Source organism: Vipera ursinii, assembly GCF_947247035.1.
Source record: "Vipera ursinii genome assembly, chromosome: 6".
NCBI lineage: Eukaryota > Metazoa > Chordata > Lepidosauria > Squamata > Viperidae > Vipera > Vipera ursinii.
The window spans coordinates 9,043,594-9,060,680 of record NC_139515.1 but is presented as its reverse complement, the minus strand read 5'-3'; the positions used below and the strand labels follow the sequence as shown (position 1 = coordinate 9,060,680).

Sequence of the window (17,087 nt, the reverse complement as noted above, 5' to 3'; positions counted from 1 at the left end):
ATTCTAAACCTACCTGCGACCTAAGATAAAACAAAACCAGGCATGTAGATCAGTTGCTGGGACCCTGAGAATTGGAATGGGTACTTTTGAAACTTCTCATTATTAAAATAGATTTTAAAAAAAAACATTAGCTCTGACTGAAAAATCTTTGATTTATGAAAAATAGGGGCATTGGGGAACTTTTTTCCCCCCAGATTGAAATAAAACAGAACAGTGATTCTCCTTTGCTATATGATTTCACCAAATTAAAAGGACTTTCAATGTATAACATTTGGCTTGAAACTTAACATTAAGATAACCAAGATCATGGCATCTGGCCCTCTTAATTCCTGGCAAATGGAGGTAGTGACAGATTTTATTTTCCTGGGCTCCAAGATCACCGCAGATGGGGACTGTAGTCAAGAAATTAAAAGATGCTTGCTCCTGGGGAGGAAAGCCATGGCAAATCTAGACAGCACACTAAAAAGCAGAGACATCACCCTGCCAACAAAAGTGCGTATAGTCAAGGCTATGGTCTTCCCAGTTGCAATGTATGGCTGTGAAAGTTGGACCATAAGAAAGGCTGAGCGCCAGAGAATTGAGGCCTTTGAACTATGGTGCTGGAGAAGACTCTTGCGAGTCCCTTGGACTGCAAGGCGATCAAACCGGTCAGTCCTAGAGGAGATCAACCCTGACTGCTCTTTAGGTCAGATCCTGAAGTTGAAACTCAAATACTTTGGCCACCTAATGAGAAGGAAGGACTCACTGGAGAAGAGCCTAATGCTGGGAAAGGTTGAGGGCAAGAGAAGAATGGGACGACAGAGAATGAGGTGGTTGGATGGAGTCACTGAAGCAGGAGGCATGGTAGAGGACAGGAAGGCCTGGAGGAACGTTGTCCATGGGGTCGCGATGGGTCGGACACGACTTTGCAACTAACAACAACAATGTATAACATTACAACACAGACATAAAGGAGAATATTTGTAGCTCAGGGTTGAAATGATGCTCTCTGAGCTTGGTTATTTTCCTGCAGATGTTTCATTACCCAACTAGGTAATATCAATGCTAGTCTGGAGAGGCTTTACATTGTAAAGCCTTGGGATAAAGGGAAAAAAAGAGACAGAGAAAGGAATAAGGAAGAGAGAAATACTGTTAAGAGTTAATTCTGGCCATCAGAGATGGGGTCCAGCCCACATTTAAGCATTTATATTGATTTTAATGGGAAGGACGTATGCCCGATGGGTGTTTTTCTCACTGGCCTATTGCTTTATTCTGTGCTATGTTCTCGCCTAATATAGTGTAGATGATTTTATTAACTAGTCTTTTTTAATCAGACAGGCAAATCTGCAAGAGAAAGGGACATTTTCCAAGTGTCTTCATGGGTGTAGCATTAGAATTAAAACCACGCAGACTGATCTAAATATTCAAATGCTTGTCCTGGAAGCTAACGGAGCTTTTTATTCTCAGGATACAGGATTGTGCTGGGTTGCTTTACCCATGATTGAGAATTCACAGCATAGCAACAGATGTTTATATCTGTTTCAATTTCAGCTTTCAGTCCACAGCCCGTGGTTTTGAAGTATTATGGACTCCAGTAACACGATCTCTGCCCTTAACGTAGTATTTCAAGAGGCAGGATAAAAAAGATCAAAATTTCATGTCTATTTTGTTTTCTGGCTCAAGAATGGATGGAGAGAGTTCGAACTGGTGGCTTGGGAGCTGAATTCTTCTTCCTCTTTATGGATCCATTTTAGCTAAATCAAGGCGTCATAAAAAGGCTTTCCTGCCTCTCATGTTAAATCCCAGTCCTATTCTTTGAAGGAAAGCTGTACAGAAAGATTCTAGCACAATCCACCTTCATTCCAAGTGCTGCATGCCAGCAATTTGTTTCCAGGTTTGCAAAGCAGTATATTTGAGCCTTAAGTAAACCACAATGGCAAAATCAGATGTATTTTTGTACATTTCTGGGAAGATCACATTTCAACGCAAGGTGGATTTTAATATCACAATTGCCTAACATTTCTGAAAGACTCAGGAATCACTGCACAGCTCGCTGTAAATGAATGCTGGGTCAGTACTGGGGAAAAAAATATTAACCCACCCTTTTTCTAATTGCTATATTCATGGGGGCGAAAATGACATTTGGTTTGGGTGAAAGGCTGTCCAGCCCTTTTGCTTGGGAGATTCAATTTAAAACAAACTATTCCATATTTTACAAGAAAGAATCATACTGAAGCCTTTTACAGTACATTTATTTCCTGATGTGTCTATTCTGATGTGCTTATGAACTTCTCGAGTTCCTCCATCCTGTTTCATTCTTTGCTTTTTATACTGTCATTTTTATACTGCCCTATCCTTTTTTTACATTGCATGGAATATGCTGGTCTTTGGCCATAATAAAATTTTTGTAGGGGCTTTCCCCACCCCCACCCCTCAGTTCAATTGAAAAGGGGAAAGAATAAAAAGGGAAATTCTTCAAGCCCCATTTTGGAGCCCATCGAGATGGGTCTGGTGTGAATGCAAACAGAAAATAAAATTATTATTTCAGGGATTAGCACAGCGCCCTCTTCTGAAATCCATCCCCCTTCCGTGGGGCTGGGAGGAAACAGAGAACTTGTTCCCATTTTCTTGACAAGATAAGGTGCTAAAAGCTGTTCATTTTCAACGTCATTGCAAGATCCAGACAAGTCTGCAGTCCAAAGTTACGGAGTTAAGAAAAATATGTATATATATAATGTATACATATATATACATATAAAACAGGCCATGACAGCCTTCCTGATTTGAAAGATTAATGCAAACTTCTTTGTATTCTCTACTTCTGAAAAAAAACAACACCCAAGTATATCGCCTCCCCCTCGGAAAGCTGAAAAAACAAAGAAATGAAGCAAAAACAAAACCACAACCATTTGAAATTACTCTAAATAATCCAGTTGCGCTATTTTGTTCAGGAAAACCAAAGCAGGTATGGGTACCAATGCCGTGGACAGAGTTAAATCATTGAGGAACCAACACAGGTCCAACACAGTGAGAACATTTCGGATTCCTGGAGCCAGAACCAAGGGGTCACTCTCCACCCCATCCTCCCGAAGTCACTGCCCTTCGTGATGAATACCACTTTTCTGAATCGCGGTATAAAATATGGCCATTTATTTTGTGTGTTGTTGTTGTTGTTGTTGTTGTTTTAAAAAAAATCCTTCTATTCTTCTAATGCTTCGATGTGTTTTGCGATGCAGGATGAAATCACCTGGGAGAAAGTTTCCATTCCCTGCCTGGTTTGGGCACGGGGTGGGGTTGGGGAATCTTTTCTCCCGTCTCTTGACAACTTCCCTGTGGGTGGGATCCCGGGGTTGTCCTGGATCACTTGGTCCCTGTGTGTATTGTGGTTGTGGTTATCGTGGTCTGTCTGGGCCTCTTCTCTCCTACAGCAGAAATGCCGGTTGAAGCTGAAGAAGCAAAACTACAGAGCGCAGAGGGGTTCATACCTGAAAGAAGAGAGAGAAAGAGACGTCACCGATCAACCTCTATGCAACCGAGCGGTGTAACGCTCAGAGGACGTAAGTTGGGAAGGAGAGATCTAACATTTAGCCCCAATTCCCCCCCCAGGGAAGGAACTTCAGAACAGACCGTGATAAGAGAATTAGGCTTTACCCCAAGCATAATTAACCTGTTGAATTTGTTGCGACAGCTAATGATAACCACAGACTTGCTACATTCATGAAGGAGAAACTTTTAAGATTATAGGTAGTCTCTGACTTACAGCCACAACGGAGCCCCCAAATTTATGTTGCTAAGCGAGACATTTGTTGAGTGAGTTTTGCCCCGTTTTATGACCTTGCTTGCCAGTTGTTAAGTGAAACACTGCAGTGGCTAATTTAATAAGATGGTCGAATTTGGCTTCCCCCCCCCCCATTGACTTTGTTCCGTCAGAAGGTGGCAAAAGGGGATTGATTGCGTGACCCCGGGACACTGCGACCGTCGTAAGTATGAACGGGCTGCCAAGTGTCTGAATTTTGATCGTATGATTACAGGCACGCTACAATGTTGTAAGTGTGAAAAAAACGGTCCCTTTTTCCAGCACCCTTGTAACTCTGAGCGGTCTCTAAAGGAACAGGTTGTAAGTTGAGACTACCTCTAATTGTTTGCACTCTACCTTCTTATGCTGCTCTATGGCCATAATAAATAAATACGACTTGATTCAATTAAAAAAAAAAGATTCACCCTAACGGACTCCTTTGCGAGTCCTTATTATTCTCATTTGCCTACATGTCACCGATCAGAACAATGATGATGGACACCAGGATCCTGAAGATGCATTTAGATACTGAATTCCGAATCAGGAATAAATCTTCCGGTATTAGTGACATAAATTCCCAGGGGGAGCTGCCTTGTTGACTGTCTCCAGCATACCATCCTTTTGGCTCTAGAGAGGAAGTGACATTTGGAGATAAGATACATTGAATTCTGGCGATAAAAATGACAGCTGCATGAGCCAAGCCAGCCACCTGAGAGTTGGTGAGCAACCTGACTTGGCTGTGAGATCAGACCCCGTGTTCCAGGAAATCCAGACCAGGCTCCAAATATAATAATGTTTTCAGAGGAAGACAAGCCATCTCTAGGCCTGCATTATTTCAGAAGCAGTTGGCTAGGTAGATCTGAGGGGTAATAAAAACATATTTTCTCTTTGAAGGAACTTGTTTCTGATGCTCTCTCTAGTCTAGGTCAATGACGAGATCTACTACATTTCAGTCTGCCAGAATCCTTCATAGGTGACTTCTGAGTAGCAATGATGAAACAGAGAGACGTCAGTGCAAGGAGAGGCAATCAAATTACACTACGGTAGAACGGTCCAATCTCTTTTGCAAAAATTGGGAATTCTTAACCCATTATAAGTGCTAGTTGGGAAGGCAATACTCAACTCTCAACCTCCTCTATGGGGCTGTCTCTTGGGTTTAGCCGTTCTGGAATCCCACCAGTCGTATTTAAAACCTGATAGCAATCAACCCTCTGTATATCTTGATTAATCTTGAAGGTTCTACCAAAGTCCATGTTGCCCTTGGATGCCATAGTTTAATACAGCTCGTCTCTACCACCTCTTCCTTCCTGATAACACGACTTCCAGAACTCCAAATCTGTTTTCATTTATTTGTCGTGAGGAAACATTGCTCGCTTCTATTTTGCAAAGTCTGAGCATGTCCTCAAGTTACATTTCATCCTACCAAGTATTTCCAACAAAGAACAGACAGCTGAAAGACTGGATTGAAAGGACGTGCAATCGTGGCTGATCGCCACGACCGAGGAATAGTTAAATATCAGGCAGAGCAGAATAACAGACTAGCAGACATGTCAAACACAAGGCCCGGGGGCCGGATCCGGCCCGCGAAGTGGTTTCATGTGGCCCGCGAAGCCACCCTGGAAACAGTGAGGGACCAGCCCCCACTGCCTTGGCCCTGGCCCAGAGACCCTCCTTCTGCCAGAGACCCTCAGATCTGTCCCACTCCTGCCCAGGCCCCCATAGGCACCCTTGATGCGAATGATGTAGAGCTGGCCACGCCCACCCAGTAGGCCACGCCCACCCCGGCCACACCCACCCGGCCCCCTGAGGGCAACCGCAATGCTGATGTGGCCCTCAATGAAATTGAGTTTGACACCCCTGGACTAGAATAAGAGTTGGAAGGGACCTTGGAGATCTTCTAGTCCAATTCCCTACTCAAGCAGGAGACCTTATACCAGTGGTGGCGAACCTATGGCACGCGTGCCAGAGGCGGCACTCAGAGTCCTCTCTGGGGGCACACGCATCATCGCCAGCAGCTTGTGCAGGTCCATTAGGCTGTCGCCACCCGGAGCGGCAGCCGCATCTAGCACAAAGGAGGCAAAGCAGCTGGCTAGCAAGCTCGAGTAGAGGTGGTAGAGCACGCCCATGCCCAGCAGGCCAAAGGCCACCCAGGCCCAGTGGAGATGGGGGGGAGTCACGCAATCCTAGCTGGGAGCAGGGGTTCATGGCGCCGATGGGGATCCAGCTTTCCCCACTCGGGGTGGCTTTTGGCTTGCTGGGCGGGGCTGCCGCTCTGGGTGGCGGTGGCGGCCTAATGGACCTGTGCAAGCTGCTGGTGGCGGCGGCCCGAGGTGGGGCCAAAGTGTATCGGGTGCGTGAAGGGAACAGGCCCAACCCACCAGAGACCCCGTGGATCTCCCCCAACCCTGCCCAGCCCCCACAGGCATTCCCCCCCACGAACAACATTGAGGTGGCCACGCCCAGTCTGCTGTGACCACTGCAGCCATGCCCACTGCAGCCACGCCCACCCAGTGGGCCACCCCCCCCCACGCGGGCACCACAATGCTAATGTAGCCCTGGCACTTTGCGATAAATAAGTGGGTTTTGGGTTGAGGTTTTTGCACTCGGTCTCTGAAAGGTTTGCCAACACTGCCTTATACCATTCTGGACAAATGACTCTCCAGTCTCTTCTTAAAAACCTTCAGGGATCATCCATAACTTCTGGAGGCTAGCCGTTTGACTGATTATTGTTCTCACTGTCGGGAAATTTCTCCTTAATTCTAGGTTGCTTCTTTCCTTGATTAGTTACCATCCATTCCTTCTTATCCTGCCTTCAGGTGCTTTGGAGAAGAGCTTGACTCCCTCTTCTTTGGGGCAGCCCCCCAAATATTGGAAGGCTGCTGTCACATCACCCTTACGCCTTCTTTTCACTGTACTAGATGTACCCAATTCCTGCAACTCTCCTTCTTCATACGTTTCAGCCTGCAGTCCCCTAATCTTCTTCTCTGCACTGTATGTAGCGTCTCGACATCTTTTTTATATCATGCTGAGGATGCTCAATATCGTGCAGAAGGTGGTCAATATTTATGTAGCAGAAGGTGGCCAATATTGGTTTAAGTAAGCTGTGCCCCAAACCCCCGCTTTACACCTGGGCCTGCTACTTACACTCTTTTCTGGATGTGCCATCTGGGAGTGGGTTGGCCAGACTAAGGTTGTTTGAGACACTAATGTTTGAACCGCTGTCCAAACTATTGCCAAGATGTAACCGTCGCATGTGTCTAACCACGGCTGTGGCGTTAAAAGCTTGCTGGAAAAGAAGAGACAAAGAAATAACTTTGAAAAAAAGAAGTAACATGACACTACTACAGCTTCAGCGTATCTGCTCTCCCAGCATATCACATTGAGAAGCCACAAACAACACAAGCACTGGCATGGTTGAACACAAGCAGTCCTTGACTTACAACCATTTGTTTAGGGACTGTTCAAAGTTACAAAGGCACAGAAAGGAAGTTAAGTCCAGTCCTCATGTTTATGACTATTGCAGCATCCTTACTGTCCTAGGATCATAACTCAGGCGCAAATACTCAGACTGTATTTGCAATGGTCGTAGCCTTCTGCGGTGACAGGATTGCCATCTGAGATCTTCCCAGCTGGCTTCTAGTGAGCAAAGTTAATGGAGGATGCTGGTTTCACTTAATGACCATGTGATTCACTTAACAAACTTGGGGAAAAAGGAACAATTGCCTCACTTAGTGTCAAGTGCCTGGGAAATCAGGAGATTCAAGCAGTTCAAATGAGTATCAAGATGTTTTGCAAGCTTAAACTCTCTACAAAAATCTGGCTAACTAACAGTTAAGGGAAATGAGCAGGAGATAAGAAAGACATTGAAGGTGGCCTGGACTTAGATCTCTTGTAGAGGCCAGAGACTTGTGACTTATGACGGGTTTGACCCCTCCTTTGGGCTGCACCTGGTCATCTCCTACACTTAGCCACGCATGTTCCGGTCTCAATTATAGTCGTAAGTCGAGGACTACCTGTATTTTTCATCCAAAATGCTAAAATGTAAAAGATTTAAGGCAGAAGCATCCCTGAAGAAGTCAAATAAGTCAAGATGGCGGGCTTAACCAAAGGACCCCCCTCCCCCCTTTGACAGGTTTTGTTCCAGCCTTCACACAAGGCAGATTTTGTTTAGGACATGCACCAAAAGGACACACACACACACAAAGGAAAATAAAATAAAATAAAAATGATCACATTACTTCTTTTTCATTCCAGTTAGTAGTTTGGAAATATCCAACACCACCTCACATACCCTGGAAAATAATATATTTTTTTCCTCTCCCCCTATTTAGAGAAAATGATCCTTTCCACAGCAGTACAAAAGCATAACACCCCACCCCAGGAAGTCTGTCTAATGAAATAAAATGTTTTACCTCACAGAGACTAAACCGGTAATTTGCTGTCACAAAAGATGGCCTATCTGATGGCCGGGCAATTTTTACTAGATTTTTTTTTAAATATAGTTTTTTTAAAATTGAAAGTATTGTTCCTAGCTTTGTTTTGGTGATATTGATATTTATTTTGGTGATATTGATTTAAAAGAACAGAATAACAGTGTCGGAAGGGACCTTGGAGGTCTTCTATTCCAACCCTTGGGACTCTACTATTTCAGACAAACGGCTGTCCAATCTCTTCTTAAAAGCCTGCAGGTTTTTAATTTAATTGGGATTTGAACTTAATTCTTCTGAGGCCCACTAGGGAAAGTGTGCCTCTGGGAGTTTGGAACCAGAAGGGTTTAGGATGGATGAATAAAATCAGAATCTGCAATTTTCCCTTAATCCATGAATTTGCCCGTTGCACGGAAGAAAACAGAAACAGAATTAAAACATAAGATGGTTTCATTGTCTTAGGAGATTTCTCCCGACGCTGAATTCAACAGCACTTATTCATAAAGGAACAGCATGACTAGGCCAAGCTAAATTTTCCTGAGGAGAACAAGAATCATAATCTTGGAAAGATGAGAAAATGTCTTCATGTATGCTTTACAAAGCATGCATGCATGCATGAATGAATGAATCAGTCAATCAGACAGCCAGCCAGTCAGCCAGCCAGCCAGTCAGTCAGTCAGTCAGTCAGATAGCTAGTCAGCCAGTCAGCCAATCAGATAGCTAGTCAGACAGACAGACAGCCAGCCAGTCAGTCAGATAGCTAGTCAGCCAGTCAGTCAATCAGATAGCTAGTCAGATAGCTAGTCAGCCAGTCAGCCAGCCAGCCAGTCAGTCAGATAGCTAGTCAGCCAGTCAGCCAGCCAGCCAGCCAGCCAGTCAATCAGATAGCTAGTCAACCAGCCAGCCAGCCAGCCAGTCTGTCAGTCAGATAGCTAGTCAGACAGACAGACAGACAACCAGCCAGTCAGTAAGATAGCTAGTCAGCCAGCCAGCCAGCCAGCCAGCCAGCCAGCCAGCCAGCCAGTCAGTCAGTCACATAGCTAGTCAGCCAGCCAGCCAGCCAGTCAGTCAGATAGCTAGTCAGGCAGCCAGCCAGCCAGCCAGCCAGATAGCTAGTCAGCCAGTCAGCCAGCCAGCCAGCCAGCCAACCTTCTCCAACAGCGTAAACCATCTGAGAACTCACTCTCCATTTGCTTTTTGCAAAGTTCTTGCGAATCTGAGCGCTGACGGACTCGTGGATATTTTTGCTGAGGGCTGTGTCACCGGCGATCCTGAAACAATAAAATAAAATAAGGAAGATGTTTGATGAAGCCATTGCTTTTCAGAGTTTACAACTGTAGGAACGTTCCTCGTCGTTTTTACCAAAACAAGAATGAAATCCAGCTCTACATTTTTATCAACGGGTTCAGTAAGAGGATAACTGCCCTAATAGTTACCAAGGAAACTCAGAATTAAACGCAGCGGTGTATTTTATTCTTGGATGAAAAAAAAATCATTTCCCATAAGATGAGCCTCAGGAAAGCTCGCTGTAGACCTCTCAACCAGCAGGGTTATATTTAGTGAAGGACCAGAATCATATAGCTTACTCTCAAAATTGTCTAATCCAGACATGTCAAACACAAGGCCTGGGGGCCGGATCTGGCCTGCGAAGTGGTTTCATGTGGCCCACGAAGCCATCCTGGAAACAGTGAGGGAACGGCCCCCACTGCCTTGGCCCTGGCCCAGAGACCCTCCTTCCGCCAGAGACCCTCAGATCTGTCCCACTCCTGCCCAGGCCCCCATAGGCACCCTTGATGCCAACGATGTAGAGCTGGCCACGTCCACCCAGTAGGCCATACGCACTCTAGCCACACCCACCCAGTAGGCCACACCCACCCTGGCCACGCCCACCCAGCCCCCTGAGGGCAACCACAATGCTGATGCGGCCCTCAATGAAATTGAGTTTGACACCCCTGGTCTAATCTTCACCTTGATGTGGACATTCGTCCAGTTGGAAGTTCTCCTTGCTATCAGACTAGGTCCTGGTTGATCTGGAAGGTGATTCTCGAACAGAAATCCTGATTCTGGACAGGGGCTATGTGCTCAAGAGTTTTCCACCTATTAGGATCATGATCTGACTGGGATATAGACCATTTCTTTAATGTCTCTTCTTAAGTTGCCTTGTTATCTACTGTTGAAGCAATTCTCTGAGGACGTTTGAGACAAGAGTCGCTTGAAGTGGCAACACAAAAGAAAAACTTCCCTGTATTGATAACCCTTGCTTCAGAATATCCTCCCTAGAAAGGCATTTTTATTTCATCTGCCATTTTGAGCATCAGCAGTAGTGCTTTAGACCTCTTGGAGGGAAGCCAAGAAGGAAAGATGGAAGCAACAGAAGAAGGAGGAACTCAGAAGTTTCCTTTGACCTGAATCAACTTATGGAGACTCCATAAACAAAGCCATGTGCTTTTCATGGCAACAAGAGTGAAGTTGCTTTCTTCGGGGGACTATCAGGTGCAAAGAATCAGGATATCTTAAATTGCAGCTCAGAAGATTTATTGCTAAAGCCTCTACACAAGAATCCAGTCAACTGAAGTTCAAAGTTAAATTGGCGCCAGCTAAGGGTCAACAGAATTCAAGAGACGTTGGAGTTTGACCCTTTGTGGGAATGTAATGACTCTTGGCTGATGACTTGCTTAACTCCCTCCCAGCTCTGCCTGTTCGTCTCCTGCAGAACCGTGGTTTCAGATTCCCAAACTAGCTTGCAACTCCATGGTTTCCTGGTGGATAATCTCTCATTCAAATATTCTGCAGGGCTGATTCTACTTAGCTTTCTAGATGAGCCGCTATGGCCTAGAGATCTTGCCAAGGAAAACATCTGGCCAAGAGCAGATACCTAAGCTTGGATTTTTATTGTGGATGGGTCAGTGGAAAACCCTTGGCACATCTTCAGTCAGCCTTGCTGAACACCACCGGGTTTTTCTTTCCTTCCATAAACAAAAGGATCCAAGCTCTCTTTAACAGCTTCCTTACAAAATTTGGCAGGTCAAGCTTTTCTGGTCTTGCCTTGTAAATGAGAGGGAAGATTCCCCACAGCCCTGAATCATCAGAAATCCAGAGTTGGCCTTCTCCCTTCAAAGTATCTTCTGTGCTTGACCAGTTGACTTATTCTTTGTCCTTCTGCTTCCTAAAAAAATCTATTTGTGTCAGTGGAAGTTCCTCAAGACCGGAGTATGTGGTTTAGAATTTTATCAAAAGAAGTAAGGGAATATTTGCAGCCAGTGAGAAAGGATACATGGAATCTGACCAGCAAGCACAGCCTGGAGAAGATAGACTACACTCAAGATTTTGGCCGCCACAACAAAGATTTAAGATACTCAAAGCAACTCATGAAATATTCTGTGGTGTGATTTAAATCAATGAACCCTCACTGCTTGATGGAATGCAAACTCTAGCAAACTCTAAAGACACATCCAGGAAAAGCAGCAGAAATAGCAACTACTGGTGGCCGAGCTGCTAGCCAGCTCATCCCAGAATTACATATTGAAATCATCAGACGTTTGCTTCACATCATCCAATGATCCTGGATTAAATCTAAAGAGGGGGGTTTCTCTCTATGCTGAATCCTAAAATGTTTTGCAAAAACTAACAACAGATCCTGATGTCTAGGGAGATTCACAATCATCCTCCACCATTCAGTTAGAACTAAAAAAGTCTTCTTGGATGACAAGAAGGAAAAACAAAGGAAGTCCAGTGGCCTTTTGAAAAGCATCTTTGAGACAACAGATCCTGATGCTTACTTAAAGGGGCTGAAATTATCTTTTTGGTTTTCTCCATTACCATTTTTTTCTATAGCTTTGTTTTTCTCGGCAGTTATCAACCTGCTTCCCTCATCTTTGAAGAGATATAGGACTAAAATTGGACTTATTTTTACTAAACCGTGGCCACAGGGCAAAATTCATAGTTTTCTGTCTCATGAAGACTACAGTTGATTATTATTGTTCTATATCCCCCTTCGAAATTACATCCTTGCTATTGGGGATAATTAAAGTACAGCTTCAAACAGCACGGTTGACCCATTGGAGAAGCATAGCTAAACACACAGTCCAAAATTAGGCCTATCAGTTTACACCGCAAAACTTCAGGCAACCACTAGATGGCAGCAAAATGTATCCTATGTCCTTTCTGCATCATACGTCCCCCTAGTGGTCATTTACAGTTTAGCAGTCGAGATATGACTGAGGTGTGGGTTCATAATACATTAATGTCAATTCAGTGGGACAATAATACCTGCCTCTTTTTCCATTAAAGAAAGGAGAGGAAGGGTGAACATAAAAGGAATTGAGAGTCACGATGAGAATGGCAGATTGCCATTTCACTGAGAGCACATAGTAAATCTTCCTTTATGGCGAGGGAAAGAGCATTCAATTTTTCAGTGCTTTAGTTTTCCTTTTTAAAAAAAATCTCCTCTCTGCTTTCTGCTTACCTAGACTGAGTCTCAGATCTATGTGTACCGTCTGATTGTAATCATAAGACCTGGTTGCCAAGAGCTTTAAATTCTAGTCTGTATTCCTGACAGGCTATGATATTAGAATTATGTTTTCTGTGCCTTCTCTTTCTTCTCCTTTCCACTAAGATCTTCCCCAGAGATGAATTACGGGAATTTATGAACATGACAACTGGTTGAAGAACTCGGCTTACCACGGATGTCGGGCTGCCTGTTCACAGGTATATCTTTTGTTGGGGTCTTTCTCCATCAAGTTCCGAATAAAATCTTTAGCTGGGAGAAAGGAAAAAAGCAGAAAGAAACAGATATTTGGTAGCTGAAGGAACAAAATGGCACAGTGGTATTATAAAGCCATCACAATGCAGCCCAAACCTGACTATAAAGGGAATTACATGAATAATCAATTCAACGCATTGATTATGTCATGAAGCTCGGCTCAACACCCAGGTTGCTGTCATGACTCCTACAGTCTTATTTTACTTGCACAGTTGCTCTTCGTGGGTTTCTCGGAAAAGGGAGATATAGCTGGGTTTATTAACTGGAGACTTACAATTGATTAACACAGGGGTGTCAAACTGCTGGCCCGCAGGCCGGACGTGTCATCTAGAAGCTGTGCCCACCCCATTGCCAGCAATGGCAAAACCGTCCTGATACGTTGTGTGACATCATGTGACATCATGAGTTTGACATGTCTGGCTTTGGCGTCTAGTCATGCTGGCCACATGACCACAGAGACGTCCTCGGACAAGCGCTGGCTCTTTGGCTTTGAAACGGAGATGAGCACCGGCCCCTAGAGTTGGAAATGACTAGCATGCATGTGCGGGGGAACCTTTACCTTTATAACAGAATGTGTTGGAAGGGACCCTGGAGGTCTTCTAGACATGACCCTCTGCTCAGACAGGAAACACTCTACTATTTCGGGCAAATGGTTGTCCAATCTCTTCTTAAAAGCCTCCAATGTTGGAGTAACCACAACTTCTGGAGGAAAGCCGTTCACTGGTTAATTGTTCTCACCGTTAGGAAATTTCTCCTTAGTTCTAGGTTGCTTCTCTCCTTGATCAGTTTCCATCTGTTGCTTCTTGTCCTGCCCTCTAGTGCTTTGGAGAATAAGTTGACCCCCCTCTTCCTTGTGGCAGCCCCTCAAATATTGGAAGACTGCTATCATATCACCCCTAATCCTTCTTTTAGTTAAATCAAATATACCCATTTTCTGCAATATTCTTCTGCAAAATTCTTCATATGTTTTAGCCTCCAGTCCTCTAATGATTTTGGTTGCTCTTCTCCGCACTCTTTCTAGAGTCTCAACATCTTTTTTACATCATGGCGACGAAAATTGGCTGCAGTATACCAAAGTGTTATAAAGTGGTATTAACACTTCACGTGATCTTGATTCTACCCGACTATTAACGTAGCCTAGAACTGTGTTGGGACGCGGTGGCTCAGTGGGTTAGGACGCTGAGCTTGTCGATCAGAAGGTCGGCAGTTTGGCGGGTCGAATCCCGAGTGCCGCGTAACAGAGTGAGCGCCTGTTACTCGTCCCAGCTTCTGCCAACCTAGCAGTTCGAAAGCACGTAAAAATGCAAGTAGAAAAAAAGGGACCACTACGGTGGGAAGGTAACAGTGTTCTGTGCGCCTTTGGCATCTAGTCATGCCGGCCACATGACCACGGAGATGTCCTCGGGCAAACGCTGGCTCTTCGGCTTTGAAACGGAGATGAGCACCGGCCCCTAGAGTCGGAAACGACTAGCACGCATGTGGGGAGGAACCTTTACCTTTAGCTTTCAAACTGTGTTGGCTTTTTTGGTGCTGCAGCTACACCATATTAAAAAAAGGAAAAGGAAAAAAAGGAGGAGGGGAAGAAGGAAATAGTGACTTCTCCACAATAGGAATTCAGTTGTACACTAAAACCAATATTTCCCAAACTTGGCAACTTTAAAATGTGTGGATTTCACTTCCCAGAATTCTCCAGCCAGCAGGTATGTAACCTCGAAGCCCCCTTGCCGCAGCTCTGAACAGGAAAACTATAGGGAAAAAAAACAGAAGATCAAATAAATGGTATTAGGGAATGATCCCAACTTGTTTCTTACCAGATTCAGAGATATCATCCCAATAGGGAGAGTCAAATTCATATTCTGCTTTCAGAATTTGTTCAAACAGCTTGGAGTCATTTTCGTCATAGAACGGAGGATAGCCACAAAGCCTGAAAAACAAAATTAAAAGTGTGTTCAGTCACGGGGAAGAAAATTACTGAAGAAATCCTTAGGGATTTTATTTTTATTTTTTACAGCTTTGGATCTGGGCGATGCAAATGCCAGGTAAATACAGGTAGTCCTCAACTTATAACAGCTCACTTAGTGACCATTCGTAGTTTCAGTGGCACTAAAGAAAGAGATTTATAACCGTTCTTCACACTTATGGCCATTGCAGCTTCCCCATGATCACGTGATTTACATTCAAATGTTTGGTGACTGGTTCATATTTAGGACGGTCATAGTGTCCCGGGTTGTCACGTGATCTCTTTTGCGACCTTCTGACAAGCAAGGTCAATGGGCAAGCCAGATTCACTTAACAAGCGCGTGTCTAATATAACAACTGCAGCGATTCACTTAGCAAATGTGGCGAGAAAAGTCGTAAAATGGGGCCAAGTTGACTTAACAAATTTCTCACTTAGCAACATAAATTTTGGGCTCAATGGCGATCGTAAGTTGAGGAACTGCCTGCAACAGTTTTTCCCTTTTTAAAAAACGAAAGCTCTCCATAAGAAAGCAATCAACCAAGCACAGCTAAGGAAATGCAAGTATAAACAGTAAGAGCGTCAGCAGTGTATTGATTGGTTAGTGTCATGACCATATCAAAACTTAAAATAAATGTACAAATAGTGTGTTCTAGAATACAGGATGAAGGAAGGTGACATCATTTCAAAATTTGAGAATTCTTATGATTCCTTTTCTCAGGCTGAATCTATTACGAGCTTATCTTGTTGTTCTGTACCAGCCTGCTACCGGCCCTGCAGCAAAAGCAGGGACAACCCCTTTACAAATGGCAAGAGGCTGGAATAAAGCCTGCCAAATTTATTCACATAAAACAGAGCAAGACAAGACACCAACCATAAAACACGAGCTAAGAAGCAGGAACAATCCAAGCGGTTGCCTTCAGCAAACCAGCCCTCCCACACATTCCCCTTAAATACAGTTCAGGGCGTGGCCTCTCTGTGCCTCCTTCCGAGGTGCCCCATTGCCTTCCTCTGTTTACTCCTGACTGACTGCCTCCTGCGTCGGGCGTCCTTGAACAGGGCCAGCTGTGGGTCATCTTCATCCACGCTGTCAGGCTCACACAGCTGGGTCTGCATCGTGACCAGATGAGAGGGGCCTGGCTGTGGGGGCTCTCATCAAGCTGTCCAATCCCCTCAGCAAGGTCTTCAACACCCCCCTCCTCCTCTGAGTCGTCCGACCCAACTGCCGAACCCACAGGCTGACCCTGAATCACAACACTTGTTTTGATAAACCTACAAAGATTTTTTTTCCAGCTTTTTAAGCATCCAAAGATACACCCAGGTACGGCGTATTCCTCGTGTGTTAATGACGTGTTTTTGTTAAGATTTGGAACAGATTAGAAATGTAAAAAACAAAAAAGACTTTTATTTTATTTTATGTGTATGGAGATTCTCAGTCATCCAAGTCAGGGCTGTCCCAAAGGTGCTTCTCCCCCCCCAAAAGGCAACTGGACTTTCTTGTTTTTTCTTGAAGACGTTTCGCTTCTCATCCAAGAAGCTTCTTCAGTTTCATCCTCCACCATTCAGTCAGAACTGAAGAAGCTTCCTGGATGAGAAGCGAAACGTCTTCAAGGAAAAACAAAGAAAGTCCAGTTGCCTTTTGGGGAAAAAAACACCTTTCGGATAACTCTTGTTTTGTTTTCGAAGTACCCGGTTTTCCTGAAAATAAGCCGTAACTGGAAAATAAGGCCTAATGCATCTTTTGGAGCAAAAATTAATATAAGATGCGGTCTAATTTTCAGGGAAACATGGGTACTACAAGATTGGAAGACATGGAGAAATCACCTGGCCCGTGGAATCGCCAGGTTGGACATATCAGAATGGATAACATGAATAGAATAGAATAGAATAGAATAGAATAGAATAGAATAGAATAGAATAGAATAGAATAGAATAGAATAGAATAGAATAGAATAGAATAGATATTGGAATATATAATAGAATAGAATAGATATTGGAATATAGAATAGAATAGAATAGAATAGAATAGAATAGAAGAGAAGAGAAGAGAAGAGAAGAGAAGAGAAGAGAAGAGAAGAGAATAGAATAGAATAGAATAGAATAGAATAGAATAGAATAGAATAGAATAGAATAGATATTGGAATATATAATAGAATAGAATAGATA

At 44.1% G+C, this 17,087-nt stretch overlaps 1 protein-coding gene across 2 annotated transcripts in view; it reads right to left on the bottom strand.

Moving 5' to 3' along the window:
• Positions 1 to 851: 851 nt before the first annotated feature.
• CAMK1D (calcium/calmodulin dependent protein kinase ID) overlaps positions 852 to 17,087 on the bottom strand; it is a 175,439-nt gene continuing 159,203 nt past the window's right edge. For both annotated transcript variants that reach the window (XM_083366329.1, XM_083366330.1), the window contains 5 exons: positions 14,776 to 14,888; positions 12,883 to 12,961; positions 9,386 to 9,473; positions 6,920 to 7,061; positions 852 to 3,464 (listed from right to left, as the gene is read on the bottom strand). In XM_083366329.1, coding sequence (XP_083222455.1) covers positions 3,340 to 3,464; positions 6,920 to 7,061; positions 9,386 to 9,473; positions 12,883 to 12,961; positions 14,776 to 14,888 — 547 coding nt within the window. In that variant the 3' untranslated portion in view covers positions 852 to 3,339. The remainder of the gene's footprint in view (positions 3,465 to 6,919; positions 7,062 to 9,385; positions 9,474 to 12,882; positions 12,962 to 14,775; positions 14,889 to 17,087) is intronic.